The sequence below is a fragment of the Podospora pseudopauciseta genome, chromosome 3 (genome assembly GCF_035222475.1).
Source record: "Podospora pseudopauciseta strain CBS 411.78 chromosome 3, whole genome shotgun sequence".
Lineage (NCBI taxonomy): Eukaryota > Fungi > Ascomycota > Sordariomycetes > Sordariales > Podosporaceae > Podospora > Podospora pseudopauciseta.
The window spans coordinates 2,921,196-2,945,062 of NC_085893.1; the positions used below are offsets into that span (position 1 = coordinate 2,921,196).

The 23,867-nt window shown below is 52.0% G+C and overlaps 5 protein-coding genes across 5 annotated transcripts; 1 reads left to right on the top strand and 4 right to left on the bottom strand.

Moving 5' to 3' along the window:
• Positions 1-6,846: 6,846 nt before the first annotated feature.
• Positions 6,847-10,129, bottom strand: QC763_308270 (uncharacterized protein). Its single transcript, XM_062911273.1, has 3 exons — positions 9,204-10,129; positions 8,649-9,104; positions 6,847-8,574 (listed from the first exon to the last, which is right to left on the bottom strand). Exons 1-3 carry the CDS (start codon positions 9,256-9,258, stop codon positions 7,163-7,165), a joined length of 1,923 nt encoding a protein of 640 aa, XP_062767294.1. The 5' UTR covers positions 9,259-10,129; the 3' UTR covers positions 6,847-7,162.
• Positions 10,130-11,157: 1,028 nt separating this feature from the next.
• On the top strand, positions 11,158-11,766 carry QC763_308275 (uncharacterized protein; the record flags this gene model as incomplete). Its single annotated transcript, XM_062911274.1, has 1 exon — positions 11,158-11,766. One exon carries the CDS (start codon positions 11,158-11,160, stop codon positions 11,764-11,766), a length of 609 nt encoding a protein of 202 aa, XP_062767295.1.
• A 53-nt stretch (positions 11,767-11,819) lies between these two features.
• CCT3 (T-complex protein 1 subunit gamma) lies at positions 11,820-13,933 on the bottom strand (the record flags this gene model as incomplete). Its single annotated transcript, XM_062911275.1, has 6 exons — positions 11,820-12,016; positions 12,068-12,705; positions 12,767-13,357; positions 13,429-13,637; positions 13,739-13,808; positions 13,909-13,933. The coding sequence occupies 6 exons, from the start codon at positions 13,931-13,933 to the stop codon at positions 11,930-11,932; spliced, it is 1,620 nt and encodes a 539-aa protein (XP_062767296.1). The 3' UTR covers positions 11,820-11,929.
• Positions 13,934-14,863: 930 nt separating this feature from the next.
• Positions 14,864-16,125, bottom strand: QC763_308290 (uncharacterized protein; the record flags this gene model as incomplete). The annotated part of the gene is made up of 2 exons (XM_062911276.1): positions 14,864-16,046; positions 16,082-16,125. 2 exons carry the CDS (start codon positions 16,123-16,125, stop codon positions 14,864-14,866), a joined length of 1,227 nt encoding a protein of 408 aa, XP_062767297.1.
• Positions 16,126-17,827: 1,702 nt separating this feature from the next.
• HUL4 (putative E3 ubiquitin-protein ligase) lies at positions 17,828-22,985 on the bottom strand. The gene is made up of 2 exons (XM_062911277.1): positions 21,558-22,985; positions 17,828-21,508 (listed from the first exon to the last, which is right to left on the bottom strand). Exons 1-2 carry the CDS (start codon positions 22,237-22,239, stop codon positions 18,504-18,506), a joined length of 3,687 nt encoding a protein of 1,228 aa, XP_062767298.1. The 5' UTR covers positions 22,240-22,985; the 3' UTR covers positions 17,828-18,503.
• Between the last annotated feature and the right edge of the window lie 882 nt (positions 22,986-23,867).

The following is a 23,867-nucleotide window of genomic DNA, read 5'->3' on the forward strand; positions in this document are numbered from 1 at the left end:
GATCATCGTCAGTCGGCCACGCCGTTGATCAAAGAGAAAAATTTTCTCGTCCGTCATGTTTCGTCACGCCTCTCGCCTGCCCGTGCTAGCCTTGCTCCCCAGCGGCACAGAGCCCATCATTCAGGCCGCCATTCTCCTGTTCCTGGCCCGTCCACGGGTCGCTTCCTATTCCTCCATCGGCATCGGACGTGGATCCCCAGATCTCCCCTCAGGCATCACTGGGGGCCCGGCTTCACACCAATGAGAGAGAGCTTCCGCCTGGCGTGCCCTGAGCTGATGGAGCTTCTGAGCTGTTTGCTCTCGTGCGGGACTCCACTCGAGAGCTTCTTGGAGTCAGAGGGCATTGGCCAGGCTAGAACCCAAGCTCTGGTTCATGCTGGCCAACGTGTCAGCGTCTCTGCCGTCTAGCCAAGATGCAGCGAAGCCCAAGGAATCCACACCAGTCATGTCCGGCTCCGTTGCTCTCGTTGGTCTGCCGTCCCGGCCAAGGCTGGTCGCGGGCGGGAGTTGGGACTGGGTCCCCACCTTTTTGGTCCAACCTCCGTCCCCGTGGCTGGCGGAATAGGGACCTACAGGCCACGGCGCTCTGCCTCCGGCCCTGGCGGCTTATGCTTGCTTCAGATACCGAGTTATTACCCACATTGGCGAATGAAGGACCAGTGGGCTGCCAGCCAGGTGTACGGAGCCGAGTGATTGGCTGGCACGGTAAATTGATGCTTTCCGTGGGACAATGAGTCGTGCAAGTTTCTCTTTGCACACTTCACTCCGAACGATTCGTCCGCATCGGGTACCCGGTCATATCCACGAACTCAAACACATGAGGCGGATGCCTTCACTTCGGCACATCTCCCTCTACCGCCGTTCAGCATCCGGACGCGGGTACGGCAGGGCAGAAGTGGAGCTCTCGTCTCACTCTCCTCGTGCCTTGTGCCACACGATCTAAGACTTCGCCAATGACGGGTCCCGTAACTGAGTCGATCTTGTGTCCGAGTCTCTGATTATGTCTTGGTCTGGAAAGGGAGAAGCGTGCCACTCGGTCTGCTTCGTGCTCTCAGCCCCGAGGCAAGAAGGTGCTGGGGGCTGACAAAGATGCAAAAAAAAAACTAAAAAAAAAAAAAAAAAGGATATGCAGTTTCGGGGCGTTGGACAAAGCATTGAGTCCGAGGCGGGGATGCTGAGAAGATTGGTTACAAGGACGAGGTCACAATAACATAGGTACGTACGCTACGGTGCTTGTTGTTGTTGTTGCTGCTTCCCTTGTCACCCGTGTCCTCCATTGAGGATGAAACAACCACCTTGTTTACTATTGTCCAATACTATCCCTGACTTTTCTCTTATTTTGCTCCATCACCAACTCCTATTCGGCCGACACGGAAGGGAAGGGAAAGAGCTTAGTGGCTCAGTTCTACCGGAGGGGCATGACATACGTGGACATGCATTCCTCGACTCACGAGGAGAGTTTTGGTATTCTGAAGGGGTTGGCCCTGCCTGAGGACTGGGTTTAAGGCGAGCAGGAATGTTGAACCCTTAATCTCAGCTTTGTCTCAAGTGACGACTAAGGAAAGCAAGGAACATGCCTTTCCCAGCAGCTTAGGCAAGCGAGACAACTCAACGGGCGTGCCTGTGTACCTGACTCTTTTTTTCTTTCTCTTTGCTGGCTCAAACGACATACCCATACTGCCGACGTGTGCAGCAAGTATGTCTTTGTTTTCGTACATGTCGCCTCGCACAGAGGGGGAGTGAGGTAGTGTACACTTCAGAGAGCGTGAATTCTCTGTGCACTTTGGGTGGATGGTGATCCATTCATGGCGCTTGCTTGCCTGCTTGCTGGTTCCTTCTGGCCTGATTTTTCTGACTGGTTCTGTTACCTGTCCTTCTTCCCGCCGCCTGGGCACCGGCATTCCCAGAGGCAGGACATATGTTTCGTTTTGTGGTTGGTTGTTGGCTATGTGTGGACCAGTGTCCGGTGGTACAGTACCGTAAGCTCAACTGCCGCAATCCCCGCCGTTGTTGTGTTTCGGACGAGAAGGAGAATAAAAGATTGGGAAGCCAATTTAACAGCTTCATGCTTGCTTTGAGGGGACTGTTTCTAGTTGGGGGGCATACAAGAGGGCGGAGAGAGCGCCGGACCCGAACCGGCAAGTTCCGACTGGATGAACCAAAAAGTTTTTTTTTTCTCTGTGTAGCAATTGGACAGAATGGAGATAGGGAACACAAAGGCTTTCAAGTTGGCTTTACCCGTTTGTTACTCAGGGTATAGGATGGGGGGGGCTGTGGTGAGAAGACAAGTGCGAGGCTTACCAGCCAAACACAGACAGGGAGACAGCGGGTAAGAGGGGCAAAGCAAGGCAGAAGTGAACTGAAGCGGATGAATGTATCCGACAGGAAGATTATTTGCTTACTGGTGGACATTGTTGAGCTGGGAATGTGTGTTGATGCAAATAATGCACGAAAGGGTTTGTTTGGAAAAGTGGATATTTTTCGAGGGAAGAGTGAGTTTGTTTGGCATTGGTTTGTTGTTCACTTTCACCCCCCCTTTCTTGACCCACTAGCTGGCCGGTTACAGAGACTCCCCTCTTCATGCTCAAAAGCACAGCGCAGAGAGGTCTGTTACTATTGTCTTTGAACGAAGCGGGAGTTTCGAGCACCTTCCGTTGGTTTCGCCTCTGTGGAGACTGGTTGTTGCACACACAGGAGTGTCAACAAAGACAGGCTTACAGAGAGAGAGGCAAGGGAATAAAAGTGAAAACTCTGTCGTTTGGTCTCTTGCTATTGGGTTTGGTGGGTTCATTGGGACGGGGCTTAGTTACGCACTTTTAAACGCTCTCGGACTGATGATGTGATGAGTGCAGGTAACAAGTCAAAGAGTGACAACAACACAGAAGGGCTGGGCTGCTTAGTTGCGACCGGTCAGTCAATGACTTGCAGTTTGACTTTCTGGCAGTTGGTTATTGGTCACTGGGCATCTCGGCAAGGTAGAGCATGTCTGTTGTCTTCTCGGGCCGCTAGGGAGGGAGGATGGATACAGTACACGCTGGTCTGATGATGTGTGAGCTGTGCTCTTCGGGCCGCTAGAGGGGAGGGATTTAGATGGATGCGGTGCACGCTGTTCAAGAGGAGGGTGGGTTTTGTGTGCCGTGGTGCCGAGCACAGGTTTGAGGGTCTGGGAGACCCTGGGTGTAAGGAAAGCTTGCAGAGGTTAGACATTGGCTTAGTCCCAGGCAGAGATACAACCATGTTGCAGCAGCGTCAGGTTTTGGTCTCTGAAGTACCTCCTATACTGTGATGCCGGCGTTTTTTTCGTAGCAACAAACACCCAAAATATGAGAAGTGGCCTCTAGTGAGCACTGTGAATCTCAGTATTGTTTGTTCTGGGCTTACGTCTTTTGAGTTGTACTGAACTTGATTGGTATTGGGTAGGTAGTCTTTTCGCCCTGAAATGGGACCCAAGAAGACGATTTGGATTGGGCAGAAATTGAGGGGAGAGGGGTTCAGGTGTGCCACGTTGCTGAGGGTCTGTCCCAGAGACTCTGAAAGTTTGCAGTGCTAGTAGGTGCTATTGGACAATTGAGTTAAGAATTGGGCAAATGGAGAAGGGAAGGGGGTGATGGGTGGTGATGCAGGTTTGGTTGGTTGTTGGTGTTGAGATTCTTCTGTTGAGAAGACTCAACTAGGTAAGAAGAGGCAGATATGGATGGAGGGGTGGTTGAAGCATGTCAGTCAGGGTAAGGTAGGTTGGCTGTTTCTAACTGACATGAGCATGCTTGGAGTGTAGCTACTTGGCTAGGTTAGTCTCGAAGAGGTGGTCGTTTGGCAGCTGTTGTAGGGTTCATGACCAGGGCCGATGGAAAGCGAAAGTGGATGGCAACTCATGATAAGAGACTCGTAGCAGGATGCATCGTGGATGTTCCACAGGGGTTCTTAATATTGCGTTGTTTTAGATATGGGTATGGCTTTTCAGAGGTACAGGTAGGGCTCTTCTGAGTACCCATAGCTGTGGCTCCTCGAAATGCAAAATGTATTATGTTTGTTCATGGCCTAAAGCTGTGACATATTCCAGTAGTTGTTATCCGAAGTAAAATAGAAATGTAGATAGCTAGTTTGTTATTTTTGTTATCAAGCGGATTAAGGGGTTGATTGTTTCTTAGGTACCGTCACCCTCCCCATAGAATAATTGACACAGGAAGTAAGTTGACGCCATAATAGATCTTTAAACTATCTTTAAAGGCCAATAGACTATTTTTAAACGCCTATGGACTATCCTTCAAAGCAGTTAACCTGTTTTAGTGTCTTAATTATTTTGTGGTAAGGGTGACCCCCTAAGTGCAACTTGCTCTTGATATCTATAACTTCAAACACAGACGTCTACGTCCTGTAAAAAAAAGTCAGATCTGTGTTTAATGAGGTTTCGGACTTGCTTCGAGAGGCTTACTTATATCAAAATTCCTAAATAACAATGGGAGTATGTGGGCGCACTCTAAATAGTCACGAATTCGAAAACGCCGGTCTGCAGGTAGCTTGGTGTAGAAGTGGTTGTCTACCGCCCTGGTAACGACACAACCATCCCGTATCATGCATTTCTCTCCGAGAACTGATTGTTGATTTCGAGATGACGGGTCGATATTGATCATGGCTGTGTCGATGTCGTCTTCGAATTCTTCTGCTAGCCCTGGAGAGATAGTTAGGCTTTGAAGCCCAACGTTTCGAGCAGGGTTCAGAAGGGCGTCGACTAAGAAATTTCTCAGCTGCCTGAGTTTTCGTGCATTGGCAGAATTCTCCTCAATCTCCCGCATTAGCGTGATGCGCCCGGCAACTGGCAGGTGTGTGATGAATGCCTCAAGGACACGTTTGGTATCATCCTGTCGTGAAATTTGCACATATCTGCTGAGTGCCTGACTACATCGTCGTACAGCTCCAATACCTTCACCGGGTCCTCAAACGCCGCTGATAAATATGTGCTGAATGCTGTTGAGACAATTGTTTCTTCGTCGACGTTTGGGTGCCGGGGGATGGCGCCTTTCATTTTAAAACTGAATAAAAATCGAGTAACAAAACCGGTAATAGATGCTCACAAAAAAACTAAATAGTGAATACCTAGGACACGGATTACTGTAAAAACATTTGCCGGGGGAAAGAAAAAAAGTTCTAAACAGATGGGTCAAACCCTAGAGGGCTTGAGCTTGATTAACTGAGAGGAAGTGGCTTGAAGTAGCGTAGTTACCTATTGGAGAAAGAAAGAACTGGAAAGGAGGCTAGAGCAAAGGCGTTCAACTGGTGGGCACAGTCGCAGATGCCATCTCGACTGCGAAGAGTGCCTTCAGTCTGGCGCTTCAGGGCCTACCCCAAGCTTCTGTGCCGTGGGCTGCCACTTGTATCGCCTTGGAGGTATGTTCACCCAGGAGCATTGACATGTCATCTGCTGACCTTATCAGATGCTATTAAACCCTATTAAGAGCACTAGATCCAGTCGCTAAGGGATAAACTGCACCAGAACGATGATGGATTGGTACCGGGGACTGACTCGCCCTCTGTTCAAGGACAGCCCAAGTGATGGGGGAGCTCTCACAAATGAGACGACAACTTGGCATCCAGATTGTTGAATTCTATGAAGCTCTACTGTCTTATCAGATCACATTCGTCTGTTCCTGTTACCGTCATCGGGGTCTTGCCTTCTTGGGAGATATTCTCAAACTTGATGATTGGGAGCACAAGATAAAACTCGTGGTCGATGCCGAAACAGCCATATACAAGTCGTCCAGGAAATATACAGCCCTGCAAATGTCGCTGCGGCTTGAACAACTAGTCGTGAATTGAGTAACGGACGAAGAAAACCAATGACTGAGAAATCTTCGGTCCACTGATCCTCGGGATGACAAAGATCGCATGGAGAAACCCAGAGGAGGACTTCTCATCGAATCCTATGCTTGAATTATAGGTAACCAACAGTTTCAGCTATGGCGGACTCACCCGGGCAGGCGAGTCCTCTGGATCAAAGGCAATCCGGGGAAAGGGAAGACCATGCTTCTCTGCGGAATGATCAATGAGCTCTCACAACTGAATACTGGAAATGGTAAAGGCACCTGCCTGGCGTATTTTCTATGCCAAGCAACAGATTCTCGCATCAGCGGCGCGACTTCAGTCTTACGGGGCTTAATCTATCTATTGATCGAACAGAATCCCTCGCCCATCTCTCATATTCGAGAGAAGTACGACCGTGCTGGAAAAGATATGTTTGAAGATGTCAATGCTTGGTCTGCCTTTCCATTCCCTACTTCCTCCTGGAATCCTCAGTATGTAGGGTTACGCTCTGTCACATACAACGAAGAAGGCGGGTGTTTCAATGTGGGCCTGGATCGTCTGTGTCTTGTTTTAGAGACCCTACCGGCTACAGGCTCGAACCGTGGGGTTAATTACCGGCTTCGTGAGGATGGGTATAATGAAGATGAAGAGAGATTGCTGCGGCTGCTGGCGGACTATTGTCCTGATCATGCTTTCAGTTGGAAGGGGGCGGCACATACTCTGGCCATTTCCACGAAACGGAAGGGAGTCATGGTCATGGAGTTTGCCTCGGGTATGGATGTGCGTCGTGGGCATCATTAAGCCTCTAAAAATAGTTAACAGACCTTGGGATATACTATAGGCCTTTACTTGTAATCGCGTTGTTTTAAAAGATAGTCCAAAGGCCTTCAAAGAGGTGTGCTAACTATCTTTATAAGCCTTGATATTATATTTCAGTCTCTACTTTTTCATCCACAGCGTACTTGACATTCAAGTTCAATCCAGTTGGTATTATGGGTGGTCAACACAAATAGGTATCAATTCAAAAACACTCAACATAAGAGATCTAACTACCCATGATACAACCCAACGAAATGCTCAACTTGAACCACCAAAAAACAGAAAGGTATCATTCCTCCATTCACAATCTTATTACATACCCCCTAAAGAACAGATATCCTCTCCGAAACAAAACAAAAGTCTTCCACGTGTGTGCGTGTGCGTGCTATATGCGCAAGTCCATTCTTTTTTGGTGTCCCACTTTTCCCAATCCCATATGCCCCATAATAAAAAGCAAAAATGCATCCACACCAAGAAAGAAGAGTGACAAACGCTCGCCGGCTATTTTAAAACAAAGAGAAACCAAAAACGACAGTCCAAAATATCAGTAAACACTCCCCTGTATACTCTTATCCTCCATCTCAGCTCTCATCAATGCCTCATCCGCCTTCTCCGTTAACGTCCTCGCCAACTCCAACCCGTCAGCGTTGCTCCCACTCTCATCCTCATCCTCATCTGGCGTCTCATGCTCCCCATCTGCCTCGTGCTCTCCATCACTGCTATGCCCAGCATCACTGTGGCAGTCTCCCAACCTGTTAGCCCTCATACCCCTTCCCATCCGGCTGTTATCTCTCTTGCTGCCAGGCCCAGTGAGAAAGACAGCACGATGAGAAGCAGGCTTGAGATAATCATGTGTATGTGAGTGGTGGTGAGTATGTCTGTGACGCTCGTCCTCTGACGAGTCAGCGTCATCCCCGCTGGCGACGCTGTTATGCCCGCTGTACGTCCCGCCAAAGTCCCTTCCGACATGGAGTTGCTGTACCGCGCCCCCATGGGCAGAAGTTTGATGGTTGCTGCTGCTGCCGTTGTTGTTGTTGTTGTTGCTGAGATGGGGCGGTAGGCTGGGGCTCTTGAGCTGGCCACGTAATCGGTCGTCGACAGAGATAAAAGACGGCGTACCGTCTGGACTAGAAACCACCTCATCTCGGGCCTTGCTGATGTCGATTTTGGGACCCGTGATAGAGATGTCAAAGGAGGGGTTAGGGCTGCCGTCTGCGCAAAGCGTGGTTGATGACTGAGACCAGAAAATCTTTTTGCCTGCCGGCCGTCGACTCACTAGTGTTGTGCTGTTGGCCGTGCCGTTGAAGGAAGGATTGGTGAGGCCGAAGGTCGGAGAGGTTGCCGTGTTGTTGTTGTTGCTGTTGGTCGTCGAGGAGGTGGAAGAAGTAGAGTTGTTCGTTTCAGCAGGGGGAGCAAGAGCGGCAGCAGCATCGAGGGGAGAGGCGGTGCCGTTCTTGACGGCTGTCACGTTGCTCCCGCTCGTGTTGCTGTTGCTGTTGCTACCGCTGCTGTTTTCACTTCCAGCCAGGCCGACAGCCTGGTTAGAGATGATATGGTCGTTCTTGACCAAGTCAGCCAGCGTCTGGCGGATCTTGAAATTCTTGTCGTGGTTGCAGCCGTTGGGACAGCCTCCCCAGCGACGTCGAATCTCAACCACTGAGCCGGTGCGAGCAAGTTTCGAACTGTCCTTACTCTTTCCATTCTCCTTTCCGGTCTCCGCCTTCTCCTTGTCCTTTGCCTCGGCTTCCTTTTCTCTGGCCACCGCTTCCAGCGCGTTTTGTTTTTTGAGATCGGACCATGTCCGTAACTTGTTTTCTAGGATGTATTTGCCCGTGTTCATGTCCTGCCTCATGGTGAGGAACTCGCAGTGGTTCACGTTGCGGAGATCCTCAAAGTACTCGACACTGAAATGGTACCACTTCATGAGGAAGACACGAGACATGAGACCGTGAGTGACTGTTGTGGGTTATTATTAACATCCCCATTTCTTTGGAAAATTGGCTCGTTCCTGGACAAAAGAAAAGACATACCTAATACGCAGACACTGGGAAAGTCGTCATCCCCAAATTGTCTCCACAAACTCTCGTTGAAACCACTGACACGATCGTAGGCATCTGCCGCACTCTCGCCGTTTGGAATTCTGTAGAAAAAGTGACCATAGTCGGCACGCTCCTGCCACATCCTTTCCATCTCGGCGCTGCATGGCTGGAAGTTGCCAAAATCTTGCTCGCGCAGCCTTGGCTCCTCATAGACCTTGATCCTGTTCCTGTTGAAGTTGCTGTCTTCTGGCTGGTTGTCCGTTAAGGTGGCGAGGATGCCTTCTGTCGTCTCTCTTGTCCGTCTGTAGGGGCTGGTGAAGAACTGAAGAGTGTCGTCGGGCCGCAGCAGGCCCTTGAGTCTCCGGCCGGCTTCGTAGGCTTGTTGCCATCCTTCTTGCGTGAGCTTGACTCTGTGGTCGGGAATGGTCTGGTGGATGTCGCGGTTCTCTGTTGCAGAAATGGCATGTTAGTCACACTGATCTTCTTGTACCCCTCCTTTTTTGCGACATGGGAATCTGCAGTGCGAGGCTGAGACATGTGACGTACTGTTGCCCTCCGACTGGGCGTGTCTGATAAGGATGATAAGTCTTGGTTTCCCCATGATTGTGTTCTCCTTCTCTTCTCTGGGTGAATTGGGTCGTGGAGATAGCTGCAGTTGGTGTTTGAACAGGATTGGGGAGTGGGCAGGTGTTTCTTGGGCGCTTGGTGGTCTAGTGATAGGCAGTTCGTTTCAAGTTGCCTTGTAGGTAAGGGGAGGGCCTATCAAACAAGGTGGGGGATAAAGCGCAAGGGGTTGTCCGACAAAGGGGATCTTCGGGAGTAACAGAAGGGAAAAGGAAAAATGGAAACAGGCAAAGTTTTAATAGCTTTAAGATTCTCAGTTACAGCACAGAGCCTAGCTGCCCAGTCTTTTGCAATATGGATGCTCGATGATATTTCGTATTACCAATGCGGTTCGTCACCAAGTGACCCCTGCCAATTACTCACTATCCCAAGCCCACTGCCCAGTTGTTTTTAGCAGGCTCCAAGTGGAACTGTGGAACGGTGGAACGGTGGACACAAGCAAACTCAGACTTCAAGTTGGGCATGACCCCGCTAGTTTTTCATCTGGAGGTGTCTGGATCTCGTTGGCTGCTTGGTCCATGGAACAGCACCCAAAGCTGTCGTGTCTGCCTCTCCTTGCGCGCGCCTGATGATGGATGGCAGTGCCCGTGTCTGCATGGTTCTGCCGTTCTTCAGCTTTGGGCTTTCTTCTATTGTGCAATACCTCTATCAAAGCAAATGGCACGATTCCACCGTCCCTTCGTGCCACTTCTGGTGTCATCTCTTGAAAGCATAGGGCTGCCGAGTTTTGCTAGCTGATAGCAAAAGAGTACCCGCCGAACCGGTGACCGCCTGATCGCCATCGAATCAGACCGCCTTCCGAAGAGATCTACCCATCTGCCACCCGTGGCTTGCTAACACCAGATGTGTGGTACAGACGCACCCCCCCCCCCGCGCCCCCGGCACTTGACCATTCTAGATGACGGTTCCTGAAGCGCCCAGTTCTTGTCCCCCAAGCGCCTAACAGGAACAGACAACGTTTTCCTGCATTTTTACCTAATATGCTTCCATTTCCAGCAACATGTTCGTATCCTCTTTCATGATGCAAAATCACCACATGACATGTTGGATATTTCTCCATGCCACCAGTTCAGTCTAGATCGACAATTATATGGGGTAAACGGTGTCCACAATCTTGTTCACGTGCCCCTTTCTTCTGGATCATGTTTGCGGTTCCCCGGGCCCCCCTACTAAAAAAAATCAAAAAAAAGTCATCAATGCAATCCTGACTGGATCGTGGGTCGCTAAACCCCGCCATTTCTCTTGGGGCTGCCAAGACATGGTGGTCGAAATTTGAGACAGCTTCCCATTTTCAACCACTTGTCTAAACACATGCTTGATCACTGACCAGAAGACCAATCAATGGGACTCTCTCTTGGCCGTGACATTTGCTCACACCCGGATATCATCACGCAAAACGTGCGGTGCGTGCCATGGCCATTTCGTTCCGTTTGCTCCCGTGGTAGGTCCCGTAGGTCCCAGAAGCTCAGATCTTCATTGTGTCAGGCACCACGAGGCTGAAGCCCCACCACCAAAGTGACTCTTTTCTTGGCAAAGCCAAGGTGGCCCAGGCTCTCGACTCTTTTTTCTGGTTGCGCCGCGGTCGCGTCCGGTGTGCCAAGCCAAACCAAGTGCACCTTCCAGCTGCAAAGCTTCAACTCCAAGAAATCGCATCATCAGCATCACCACCATCTGTCGCGAGGGACCCACCAAATCGACTCACAGTCGCTACCGCGTTCACATTCTAATTCCGGGCTTTGTTGTCAACAGCCATCACCACCATCCTTGTCGGCAACTAGCTACTGGATCCCAGCCTTGCGAGTACATCACCCACCACCATCAACCCTCCCAATCCTCAACCTCAGCTCACCTTAGCTCACCTCAACCAACTCCCAAAATGGCCGACGCCCCCCCAGCCAAACGCCTCAAAACAACCACCTCCTCCAAAACCAAACATAACCTCTCCCCCACCTCCCTCCAAGCAGCAACCCTCTCATCCCTCTTCGCAAACCCCGACAAGCCCATCCCCCTCCCTACCGGCCCCCAAAAGAAACACCTCCCCCCGCCCCCAGAAATAGTAACCAACGTCCAAGGCTCCTCCGCCGGCGCCGGATCGGGCGAGTTTCACGTCTACAAAGCCGCCCGCCGCCGTGAATATGAACGACTCCGGCAAATGGAAGAGGAAACCGCCGCTGAAAAGGCCCAGCGCGAGTTTGAGGAGGAACGACTAGAGAGGATAAGAAAGGACGAGGAAAAGACGCGGAAGAACAGGGAGAAGAGGAATAAGAAGAAGCAGAATAAGGGGAAGGGAAGTGGGAATGAAGGGCGGACGCCGCAGCCAACTACTACCGCGAGTGGGAAGGAGGGGGATAAGAAAGGTGATGATGGTGGTAAAGTGGCTGGAAATGGGACAGAGAAGGGGGATGCAAAGGAGTCGACAACACCACAACCACCCGCTGTCCCAGTCGCCCAAGGGGTGGGGTTGGTCATCTGCGATGATGATTGAAGGACAACCAGCTTCACACACGCAGCATCAGCAATCGGTAGAGTATCAGAGGAAGGGGTATCTGCATTCCAGCATTTTATTTGTTCACTACTTCCCACCCATCCATCCATCTATGCCATGCTTTATCTACCGGCGGGTCTACCCTCCTTCGTCATCTGTACATTTAATCATCACCACCGCTAATGCCGACACCCGGTTGCAGCTTCTTCGCGCTGCAAATATCATCTACTCTGAGCAAGAGGCAGGCGGCCTACGTTATGTTAGTATACTGTAATACCGTAGGCAGAATCAAAAACCATACCTCGATAGCGGTCTTCATGCTCTGCACCTTGATAGCCTCCGGCTCCCAAACACCATACTCCTTCATGTCCACCAGCGAACCAGTATCACCATTCACGCCCCACGAGCTCTTGCCCTCGGCGTGCTTAGCCCGGAGATCGGTCAGCACCCTGACAGGGGACTTGCCCGCGTTCTGGATAAGCGTCCGGGGGATGACCTCAAGCGCCTCGGCAACAGCCTTGTAAGGCCACTGCTGGACACCCTCAATGCTCTTGGCGAGCTGCTGTAACCTGACAGAGACCGCCATCTCGGTAGCACCACCGCCAGGCGATAATCTGGGGTGGAACATGACGTTGCGCGCCACGCCCATGGCGTCCTGGAGGTTGCGCTCAATCTCGTTGAGAACATCCTTAGAGGGGCCTCTGAGGAGGACAGTGCAGGCCTTTGGTGACTTGCACTTTGTGAGGAAGGTGAAGTACTCGTCGCCAATCTTCTCAATCTCGAACAGACCGCACTGGGTGCCGACGTCAGACTCCTGGAGGTCTTCCACTCTGTTGACGATGGTGGCACCAGTGGCTCTCGCTATCCGGTTGTTGTCTGTCTTGCGCACGCGGCGAAGGGCTGTGACGTTGGCCTTCATGAGGTAGTGCTGAGCGAGATCTAATACACCATCATCAGTCTTATGCCCCCTATACCCCTGAATGTTTGCAAACAAACTTACCAGAAACACCCTTCTCAGTGATAACCAAATCTGGGTTCAGCGCCAAGATATGCTCACACATGCTCTTGACCTGCTCCTCCTCAATCTCTAAAATCCTGTTCCAGTCCTCCTCCTTCGTCACCTCGATATTAGTCTGCGACTCTCCCTTCTTATACTCCAAAGGACAATCCAACAGAATAATCCTCGGGTTCTCAATCTTGCGGCGCATCTTGGGATGAGTAATATCCTTGTTGAGCATCACACCATCCAGCACCCGACTGTCCTCAATCTCACCACCAGGCACCTTCTCAACACGTGCATACCGCTTGATATCGACCTCGCGCTTGCCGTTGCCAACCTCCCACGTGACTGTCCTGACAGCGTTCAAGGCAAGGCTGCACATGAGCTCCGACCATCTCGAGACAAACTTTGTGCCGATGGACGAAGAAATAAGCTTGTACATCTCCTTGTCGTCGTTGATGTCGATGGGAAGGGAGATCTCCTCAATGATTTCCAGCGCGTCCTTAAGAGCCCGTTTGAAGGCCGCGATGATGTTGACTGGGTGGATGTTGCGCTCGAGTTGGGGGAGGGCCTGCGCGAGGATCTCACCGGCTGTGACAAAGTGTTAGCCCCTGGTCAGCTTCCATGCCCAACATGCCCATCAGTGCTGATTTGTAACCCACCCAGGATAATAACAGTAGTAGTACCATCGCCAACCTCCTCATCCTGCGTCCGGCTGAGCTCGATCATGCTCTTGGCCGCGGGGTGCGACACCTCGATCTCGCGGAGGATGGCGTGGCCGTCGTTGGTGAGGACGATGCCGCCCATGGGGTCGAGCAGCATCTTCAACATGGCCTTGGGGCCCAGGCATGATCGGATAATATCAGCAACACTGTATCCCCCAGGTAAGCTTCATGTATTTCAAACGACGACGACGACAACATCGACTCGGGGCGGTCAAGCAACCAGGACGGCGGGGTAGTAGTAACATACGTTTTGGCAGCAGCGATGTTCGACAACTGAGCCTTGCGACCGGTCTGCCTCTCAGCACCGGCATTGGTGTCTATGTTCATACCATAATGGTCAGCTATGAGCAAGTCGCGGTAAAGGGGGCCCAGAGTACATAGGAGGCGGGGAAGCTTCCATAGAGGGGGGATCCATACTCATCACCAAGACAGGAGCCTGCATCTTGCCTGTCGTTGGCTTTCCGCCTGTTGTATTGTTTTAAAAAGGGGTATTAAAACGAGTCGTGGTCGGGGGGAGAAAGAAGGTGGTCAACGAAAAGGGACAAGGCGTGGTGGTCGCTGGAAAAGGGCGGGTTCGAAATTACACAGCGAGGATCCAGCGTGGGTTCACTGTTTTCCTTGTCGTCGCTAGGCAGCTCCTGAGGCGCTGGAGGTGGGATGGTCCCGAAAAGTTCAGAAGCCCGGGACCCACCAAAGCTCCCGCTCTCAACGCCCGAGGTGGGGCAACGCCCGGATCAACACAACTTCCCTTCCGCCTGGATATCAACGGCCCCAAGACATAGTATAATTCAACGTCCTAAACGACTTAATGGTAACAATCAAATACACTTCATATTATCATGGCGAAGGGGTGTACATAGGCCCTATGTACACATCCATAATATCAACCCGGCCTGCTTCTTTTATACATGTCCATCAAAGTCGTCCACCTCACTGCCCGTTCCTCCTTTCCATCCCTGATAACCTTCCATATCCCCCTCCCTTTCGCTCTCTGCGTCTCTTCATTGTTCAAAATGCCAACACGATAACCCCTTCTCAACCCCAAACAACTTCACCATATCCTCCAACTGTTTGTAAATGTAATGGAATACAAATACGTACAAAGGAAAGAAGCACGGCGGCAAGGTTCGCAAAGTGTGCTCTTTGTCGACCCAGAGAATTAGATGTTAGTAAATGCTATTGTCTGGCCAGACCATAAACTCCCCAAAATCGACGAAAAAATTGATACAGAAAACAAAAAACTGTCAAAAGTGACGGTACTATGCAGCACAAAAAGCGTATACTGAAGGAAACAAAAACAGAGGCCTTGTTTGCGCGCAGTAACATCCTGTTGCAAAAAGAGCCTGCTTCCGTCGCTGAACTCAAAAAGAGACTAGAAATTCTGCGAGATTCCGGCTGTCTGTTGCGGGTAGTGTGCTGGGTTCTCGATGCGAGTGTTCCTCCGAGCCGTCACATCCCGGATGATTGGTGAGCCGCCTCCTGGCTGGCTGGGGGGCTGGTCTGAGTATGGGTTTCCACTGCCGTACTGATCGTAGTACTGATTGGGTCCGCTGTACGCCATACCTATTGGGCCTTCGCCAGAGCCATCAGACCTCGCAGCAGCACTATACGAAGAGGAAGCATTGGAAGGCCCGCGGTGCACGTCACCACGGTTGTTCGCAGCAGAAGGGCCCATTACTCCAAGAATCTCGCCCTCCGGTGAAGCAGGCACTTCATGCATCAAGGGCTCACCAGATCGTGTGTCGGAGACAGTAGCACGGGTAGGTGAAGCGGCATCCGAATAAGGGACCCCTCCAGACATGGTTGTCGATGTTTTCCTCGCAGTCGAACCGGCAATCGTGGTGGAGCCCCAGCCTCTGTAGCCAGCGGAGGACTCATCATCTCGCCCATCATAAGCGGCAGCGACGGCTGGAATTGTTGGGTCGGCGTTAGGGTTGTATCCATAATCTTCGACCTCCTTGCGTCTCTGCTCCTCGGCATCCTTGCGCTGCTTCCTCTTCCTCCACAAGAAAATGCCGGCCACAACCAAAAGAGCAACGGCAACAATAGGGACCACCACAGCGATAGCAATCTTCCCACTGTTGCTCAATGTTCCGGCCGAGGCCTCAGGGTTGGCGTCATTGCCAGCGCCAACCCCGGGAAGTCCAGTTGAAGAAGACGATGAGGTCTGCGCAGGATCTGGTACGCCATCCGTCGGTCTTCTAGTGGTGATGGTTTGCGTAACAACCTCTGTGCTGGTGTCTGGTTCAGGGTCTGGGGGGTTGCTGGATGAAGGCTCCGGAGAAGGCTCTGGTTGTTGTGGGGTGGAACTGGTGGATGGAGGATCAGGCCTAGGAGTCGATGATGTCGAAGGAGGAGGAGGGGTGGGAGTGGTAGTGGGAGGAGGGGGAGGAGGAGTGGGGGTTGGAGTTGGTGTAGGAGTCGGTGTGTTGCTAGTCGATGGCGGAGGAGCGGGTGGGTTGGTGTCAGACGGTGGAGGGTCTGCGGAGGTGTCCGGCGCGCCAGTCGAGTTGGTAGACATCACGAAAAATCGTCGCTTCAATCGCGGTAGGTTTCTGTATGGAACTGCCATATTAGCATGGGATCCCACCGTGGCAGGTTGCGACGCATGGCGGGAGAACACAGCAGGAACATCGTGGAAGACGCCGTGCACCTATTAAGAAACTGTGTGGGCGGAGGTGGTGGAGGTTGAAAAAGACAGTCGCGCCGCGGCTGCAGTGAGCAGCTTCAAAGAGAAACAGGCGGTGCGTGTCGGACTGGATCGGGGGCTACAAACCTCTGGGTTGCGGCGAGAGTGCAGATGCAAATGTCAGCGGCACGCGACAGTTGACGATGTCAATTGTGCGGCAGTTGCGAACGAACGAGCGCTTCGATACGATGGACCAAAGGAGGTGTTTGAGATGGTCGACTGTGAGACCAAATGAATGGCTGAGCAGACGATGCCGTGTGCGCCGACAGAAGAGGCCAGTCGCTTGGCGGCTGAACCTCAGCGGTTGACGAGCTCAGCGGGGCCCGGGATGGCGGGTGCCGAAGAGTAATTGAAGCTGTCGAGCAATGAGTCGGAATGAAAACAACAAAAAGTGAACTGGAACGACGGTTGACGAAATCGCGCGCCGTCACGGGTCGGACGGGGAAAAGACGAGATGGGGGAGCGATGGAAGGTCAGACCCTCGGGGGGATGGCACGAGAGATTAGGTGCGGCTTCAGGGCTGTTATTCCCAGTTGCCAGGCTTGGACTAGGCGCAGGCACAGTTCATGCGGCAGTGCAACATGTACCGCGGCTGCCAGATTGGGCGAAGCGGTACGTAAGACGACGGGACTGTGACACCCGAGACGGGGGCGATGGCCAGGTTGAGGAGGGATTGTCGGCCTGTTTGGACCGACGGCGATTTTGAAGCAATTCTCGTTTCTTGATTTTGTTTTTGTAAACTTCCTCACCAAATAAACATCGGACGAACCTAGTCTAACAAACTTCTTTATCGCTCGAAGCTTTTCATCAGGTGACCGGGCCGGTGCCTCATGCTTTTCCCGCCGGGTCGTTCCTGGGGCAATTTTCAGTTCCTGGGATCTGGCTGTGGGGCCGAAAAGTCCGCCGTTCCATGGGATGACAGCTCTGAGCACTCAAGCTCCCAGCTGGCTTTTGCAACTGTTCGATCGTCCAACCTTTTTTTCTTTCATTCTTTGTCCCCAAGCCAATCTATTTCCAGAAACCCCGTATTACAGCTGAGCTCAGCCTCGTCTTTTGTGCTGCACATGTCAACCCACAACGTTCCCGGCCTGCTACGTGACATTGCCAGAAGATCACGTTGTCGATCGCCTCTCGACCTCTGCTCGGCCTGTCTGAGCTCCCTCCCTAACTTCATCACCATCAACCCATCTCGACAATACAACAACCGTGCGGCAAAAGCCATCGCCGTTGGCCATAAAATACCAATTTGTGGAGATAAGACACCCACCGTTGGTTGATCCACCTCCATCTCACCTACCTCCAGCAAATCGGCTCGCCAACATGCACCCTTTGCAGGACCCTTGTTGCCTGAAACCTCTCTGCTTTGCATCTGCAGATAGGATCTCACTCAGTGCCCTTCCTGCAGCCCGCTCCAACCGGGGAATTAACCCCCCGGGGCTCTTCTCTTATCACGATCCCTTCACTTGTTCCCATTCTCCATCCTCAAATCATGACCATCAAGCTTTAAAAAAAATGTTTCTAGAAAAGCAACCGATTCAAACCGCCCCATCGATCCAGAACGTCATAGTAATAAAAACCAAGCCTAGGACCCAACACACTGAACCCCACTATAACTTCGTAATCAAGTACGCTAAAAGGCGGGGGAATATCGTCTCTCGGGATTTTGCTCATCTGATCTACATTTTCCTCCTCCTTCAAGGATGAACCTCGCTGAGTGTTTTCGTTCCTGACTACTCAATCATGTCTACTTGTTGCAGCCTCTTCTTCATCAGCTCAGTATTGCTTGATGGTGTGCTAGCAATGTAAAAATAGCCCCTCTAAACCTCGACTCCTCACCAGTAACCATTTCAGCTGTCCCTCCACTACAGGAGACCTACATATACTCAGATCAGCCACAGGCAGTTTTGCATATGCGCTGACAACCTGCATAACAAAAAGCGTCCTGTCCTCCCCTGATCCAGATCGAGTCCAGATGTTAGAAGACCTGTAGCCTGAGGCGCTTGGGCTTTAGTTCATCTACCCGGACATATCTTCATGCAAGGGCAAAGGAGAACATAGACATGCAGAATTCAAGACAAATTTCAGCCTTTGTTTTTCGATCTAAGATATCTCTAATTCAACTCTTTTTCGCCTCTTCTGAAAACAAACCAAGGCGAGTGCTGTATCTATATCTCAATGCTCTTCTTGATAATACCCAGCGTGATGGCACCGAGCGCAAACATAGGTATAACCCCAAAAACGACAACCTCATAACCCCTGGGCTCCAACAATCCAAAAAAACTTCAAAACAAACCACCCCTTCTTGTTGCTAAAACCAACTGCTTCACTTCAACCCAAACCCCTCACTCCCATTCACCGCCCCCCAAAGCATCCCCTCCAACCTCTCCCTAGTCCCATACTTCCACAGGCCCAGCGCATTAAAGCACGTCCTCGCAGTCGGATACCGCCCAATATCATCCCCCAAACACGAAATCTTCACCACCAGCGACGCCGCCCCCATGGCAGGTATCCTATCACTCCCCGTAATAAAACTCAACAATTTCCTCTGATCCTTGGGGCTCGCCCGTTCAAACGAGCTCCAAAACCACCTCACCACCGGCTCGTCCTCCCCCGGATCCGCAACCTCCTTCCCCCACCCTTCATACTGCGCCACCGCCCTCAAAGAATCAATATCCAGCGCCTCATCCGACCCCCTCACCAACAACTCAATCTCCTCCGGCCTAAACAAACTCAACGCATTACCTCCACAAACCGTGAAAAATCCCCGCTTGAACGGCTCAAACTGCCTCGTTACCGACCCGTCAAGAAGATACCTGACGTACAACTCGACATACTCCCTCTTGTTCGTATTCGTCACCGGCCTCCTCTCACCCCCGGGACAGAGCGGCACCCGCTCCACGACCCCATACTTTTCCACATCCACCACAAAGTCCAGGCAGAAAACCTCCTCGAGGTCATCGTCGCTATACTCCAACAACTGCCTCAGCCCCCTCGCCAGTCTAGGCCTAAACTCAGCCAAATCTTCCAGCGTATAATTCATCGTCTGCCTCTGCTGATGAGCCACCTGCCCAGCCAGCGGCGGCGGCGGAGCAGCCATCAACAACTTTCGAAACGCAAACGGCGGAAGCGCAACATCCAAAATGGTCGAGTTGTAAATCGCAAGCCCCAGCACCACTCCCACCAAAAAGAACTGCTCCGATGGCTCCAGCGAGTTCGGGTTAAAATAGCAATAGCCCGAATCCTCATCATAGAGAAACATCCCATGATCCCTCCCAAACACTTCTCTCACCAACAACAAGAACCACTCCTTTCTCAACCCACCGGCATCAACCCCTTCCTCCCCCTTGAAAACAATCTTCAACCCCTTCTTGATATCCTCCCCACCACCCCCAATAACCTCACTCACAGCCTTCAGACTGTCCTCCACAAGGCAATCCCGCCGAATATTCAGTGTCAAAAACTGCCTCACCACCCTGTGGCTGAGAATGCTATCAAAAAACGCATCCCTTGCCCGACTCTCCATCTGCCGTCTAGCATCATGCTCCAAAATCTGAATCTTGGCCCCAATGCTCAACAAAAACGGATACTGACAAAATGCAAACCTCGCCTGCTTCTTCTCCCACGCCTCAAAATCGCCCACCAGATCCGAGTCGTCCAGCAGCGTCGTGTAAAAGTCGCTTGTGGGGACAATCTGTCCCCTGGCATACACCCCATCACCACCGTTGTTATTGTTGATGCTGTTACCGTCGTACATGTTTCCACCCCTTCTCGCATAATCCATATTGTTCGCCGCAAAGAGCAACCCCAACATCCTCGCCGCAGCCTTGATCTGCCAATCATCTTGATAGACCACCCTCTTTGGCTTCTCCTTCTTCTTCCCCCTGTTATTGTTATTATTCTGGCCCCCATTAGCCCCCCCACCGCTCTCTCTTCCATGCCCCAGCGCAGCGTGCAAACTCGCCGCTGACCTCCCAGCCCCCATGCTAGGAATCAACCCATCCGTGATGTCAACCTTGGTCTCATACTTCTTCTCATTTTGCCTAATGAGCCTATATGCCAAGAAGCTCGACACCAAGTCCTTGGTTTGCACAAACATCTTCTTCGGGTATCTTGCAAACCACGCAACTAAATGGTTCTGGCAGTCCGGATTAGTATTCGACACCAGCCCCACAATCCGTTTGATAATACCCGAATGTCTCCCAGAGGTGGGACTAGAACCTCGCAGTGGGTCGTTGCTCTGTGTCGAACCTGCGCTGCCCGGGTGCTCAAACTCCCCAGAGTAGGGCTTATAGTCTCCGTGCAGCAAGGGATTTCCAGCAATGATCATGATGAACCGTAGGTCATCGGGGCTAACAATGGGCCTTCCTGGTCTTTTGAGCATCGTCTCGCAGGCTTTGAGAAGAGTCCGTTGGGCGTGCTCCTGTCCAATGAGAATCTCGGTCTCGAGCTCCATGAGCGTGGTGTGTGGAGCAGCCAGGTCTGGGTCTTCTTCTACCAAGCTCGAATACACCTCCGGCCATGAACGAGCAGCCTCCGTGACAGCCGAATACCACTCTTCTAAATCCGCCCATTCCAAGCGAGGACTTCGCGAGCTGACTATGGACTGTCCGTTTTGGCTTTTATTAGAGCTCGACCTTCCAGGGACAACATCCTCCTGCCCACCTGTCCACCAAGAACCGTTCTCTGCAAAGTTGCCCAAGAGTAATAGCTTCGCATCCAAGTCAACGATGGGCTGGGGGTTGATAGTTGGCTGCGATCCCCTGCGGTGTTCGATGTGGTCGACTGAATGTTTCCGTACATCCTCTACTGTAGGACGATGCCGATGGCCTCGGTACGATGTGAATGACGAGTTCAAACAGTGAAACGAAGTAAAGCAAGAGACAATGTAGTCTTCAAGTGGGCGAAATATTCTCCTGGCTTCACCACCTGGACTTGGGGGTTGAGGTGTATACTGATGAGATGGTTGCTGCGGGAAAACCTCTTGAAGAGCAGGTTGTTTCTCAGGATATGAAGCGGATATGGTATTGGGGACAGTATTGGACCAACTAGGCTGTCGGCGGTGCTGACTAGGATCCCGGGACCTGCTGGGTATCGGCTGGGCCCTACGACTAGGGCTCCCAGAGCTTGGTGGCCGCACCATGAGATAGGGCTCCGAGAAGTTGCCCGAGTTGAAGTTTCCTTCAGTTGAATTGTTGAAGAATGGATTTGTGGATGGCTCGCGAGGTGGACTGAGAGCTTCGGGCTGTGGGTTTCTCAGAGCAGCTGCCAAGAAAGCGTACAGACACTGAGAAATCAACGACTGTGTGTGTTCGAGAGAAACAGTACCGTCTACAACAAGTCAGCAACAGCAACGGAAAGATGTAAACGGTCTCCTTACCAGACGACAATGTTGGCCGCCGGTCAGGTGAGGCACCCGCCCCCCGTGAATGATCCCGTCTATTTTCCCGGTTATGATCATGGCCACGATCTCGGTCCCTTGGTAGTGGCTGCAAGTCATTGATAGTGAGGCAGATGGTGCACTTGAATACATGTAGGTCCCTCGGCCATCGTACAAGCGACCCGCACGTCATGCAATTGCCCGTCGAGTAATCCCTGCTGCCACCCGAAGAGCCGTTGCGGTGACCACGGCTCGGTGGGGGTCTTCCTCGAAACTTCGGCAGAGGTCCGGCGTCGAGACCGGACTCCGAATCGGACTCGTGTTCAGGGCGGGTCATGGGGCCCGATTTCTTCTTCTTGATTGAAAATAGTGACGGGAATGGATGGCTCATGGAGCGTGTATGACGGGGTCTTTGTGCGTTGCGCGAAGGGTGCAAGTCTTCATCGGACGAGCTGGACTCGATTTGACACTGCTGCAGGTTCTCCCAGGCCTCTAACTCGGGCACTCGAGAAGCGCTTCGATATCGGCTCCTTTCGCGGTTACTGCTACCATGACCGCTTGTAGACCCGGGCTGAAGATGCTGACGAGCATTCGCTGGTGATCGAGCTTGATTCGAAGCTGTGGCGGGGTCGCGTGGACGCAGAAAGGCAGAAGAGCCCACTTCGTTGGGCCAGGGAGCCATGATGACGGCGAGACCTTCTGCTGATCAACTTCAAGCCTGGGCAGCAGAAACAACCAAAGCAAATAGGTCACAGTATCAGCAAGATAGCAGGTTGCGCCTTCACCTCTTGTTGCTTTTTTGCGAGCCCCGCAGAATCCAGGGCTCTTTCCTTTGAGGGGCAATTTCTGGCGGGTTGTAGAAACCGTCACTGGCACGGGGGGTGGCGTGACTGCAGTTATTCAACTGAAAATGGAAGGGAGATGGAGGCCACGATGGTTTTGTTGCCTCCTGCCTCCTTTCCTTCGATGAAAGTCAAGAGCAAGATGAAAAGTCCGAGACTGCCGGGCCAAGGTCACTCTGCGTTCCCAGAGCACAAAAGTCAACAATAAGAGAATCGAGGTCGGCAGTCGGCAGGGTGGAACACTGATTACGTTGCGTGGTAGCGTGTGTCGTTGGGAGATGGCGATGACGATGGTGTATGAAGAAAGAAAGCCACCGACGACAGGAACAAGCGCCATTCGGTAGGTTGTGACAAAACAAACGAGGGCTGGAGGAGGAGAGGGAGGAGAGGTCTCGGCCAGCTTTGGCATCCAAATCAATCACAGTCCAGCTTGAACTGCGCTGAAACGACCCAAGGCCCGTATTACCACTGACCAGTCCAACAGAAGCGACCGTATCCACCAACATCCAGAAAAAGCAGCTTCAGAGAAGCTCTGGGGATCTGCAACAGGCTCACACCCAAGGCCGCTGGCAATGATAAATACGAGTCAACCCCTGATTCTGCGCGGGCTGCCAAACATGGAGAGCAAACGGGAAGCTTTGCGCCGACCGTTTGGCGCTGGCGCTCGAACCATGGTTCACACCCCGCCAGGGCCAGGCGGATACCACTCAGCCACACAGCCACATTACCAAAGCACAGACCAGACTGTAGCATGAGGCAAGCCAGGCAGGCAGCAAAGCTCCGTCGGCTGTTGATCGAAGCTCGGCCCGTGCCGCGATCTGTTATCACCACTGCCGGGGCAAGTCGACTTCAGATGGATGTCAAAGGAAAGCAACTGCGGGAGATTGAGTACCATTGTTCGAAACTCTCATTGACAAGACGAGGCATTCTATATGAGGTATGCCTAACAGACCAGCCGCCCGTCATCTGAGACATGTGTGGCTGTTCAGAAACTGATGCACGCCGTCGCCAGTGCTCCAACACACCATTTTCTGGTCTTTCAACATCACCGCTCGAAAACTCAGCATCTGGATTCCAGCATCACATTTTGCTCTCGGCTCCGACCTGCCCTGAATATGCGCCGCTTCAAGCTCTTGGTGCCTCTAAGGCTGGCTAAAAATGAAGGTTGTGGCGCTTATTACCGCCCTTGGCCGCCGCATACCCTTCTATTTGGAATCTATCAACGGCGTGGAGGGGTAAAAGTGCATACCACCGGTATAAGGCTGAACCCCAAGCAGACGTAGAAAGCCGCACACATATTGAGACCTAACAGCCAATCCGAGGACCCAGAATAATGCCGTGGGCTTTGCGATACCTGCGGCTGACAATTATTTGTGTTCGCTGATCCTTTTCATGGCTATAGGAGGGAGGAGATACTATCGAGAGATGCTCTACGCGGGAAAGAGTTTCTGAATATGCCCAGCGAGAC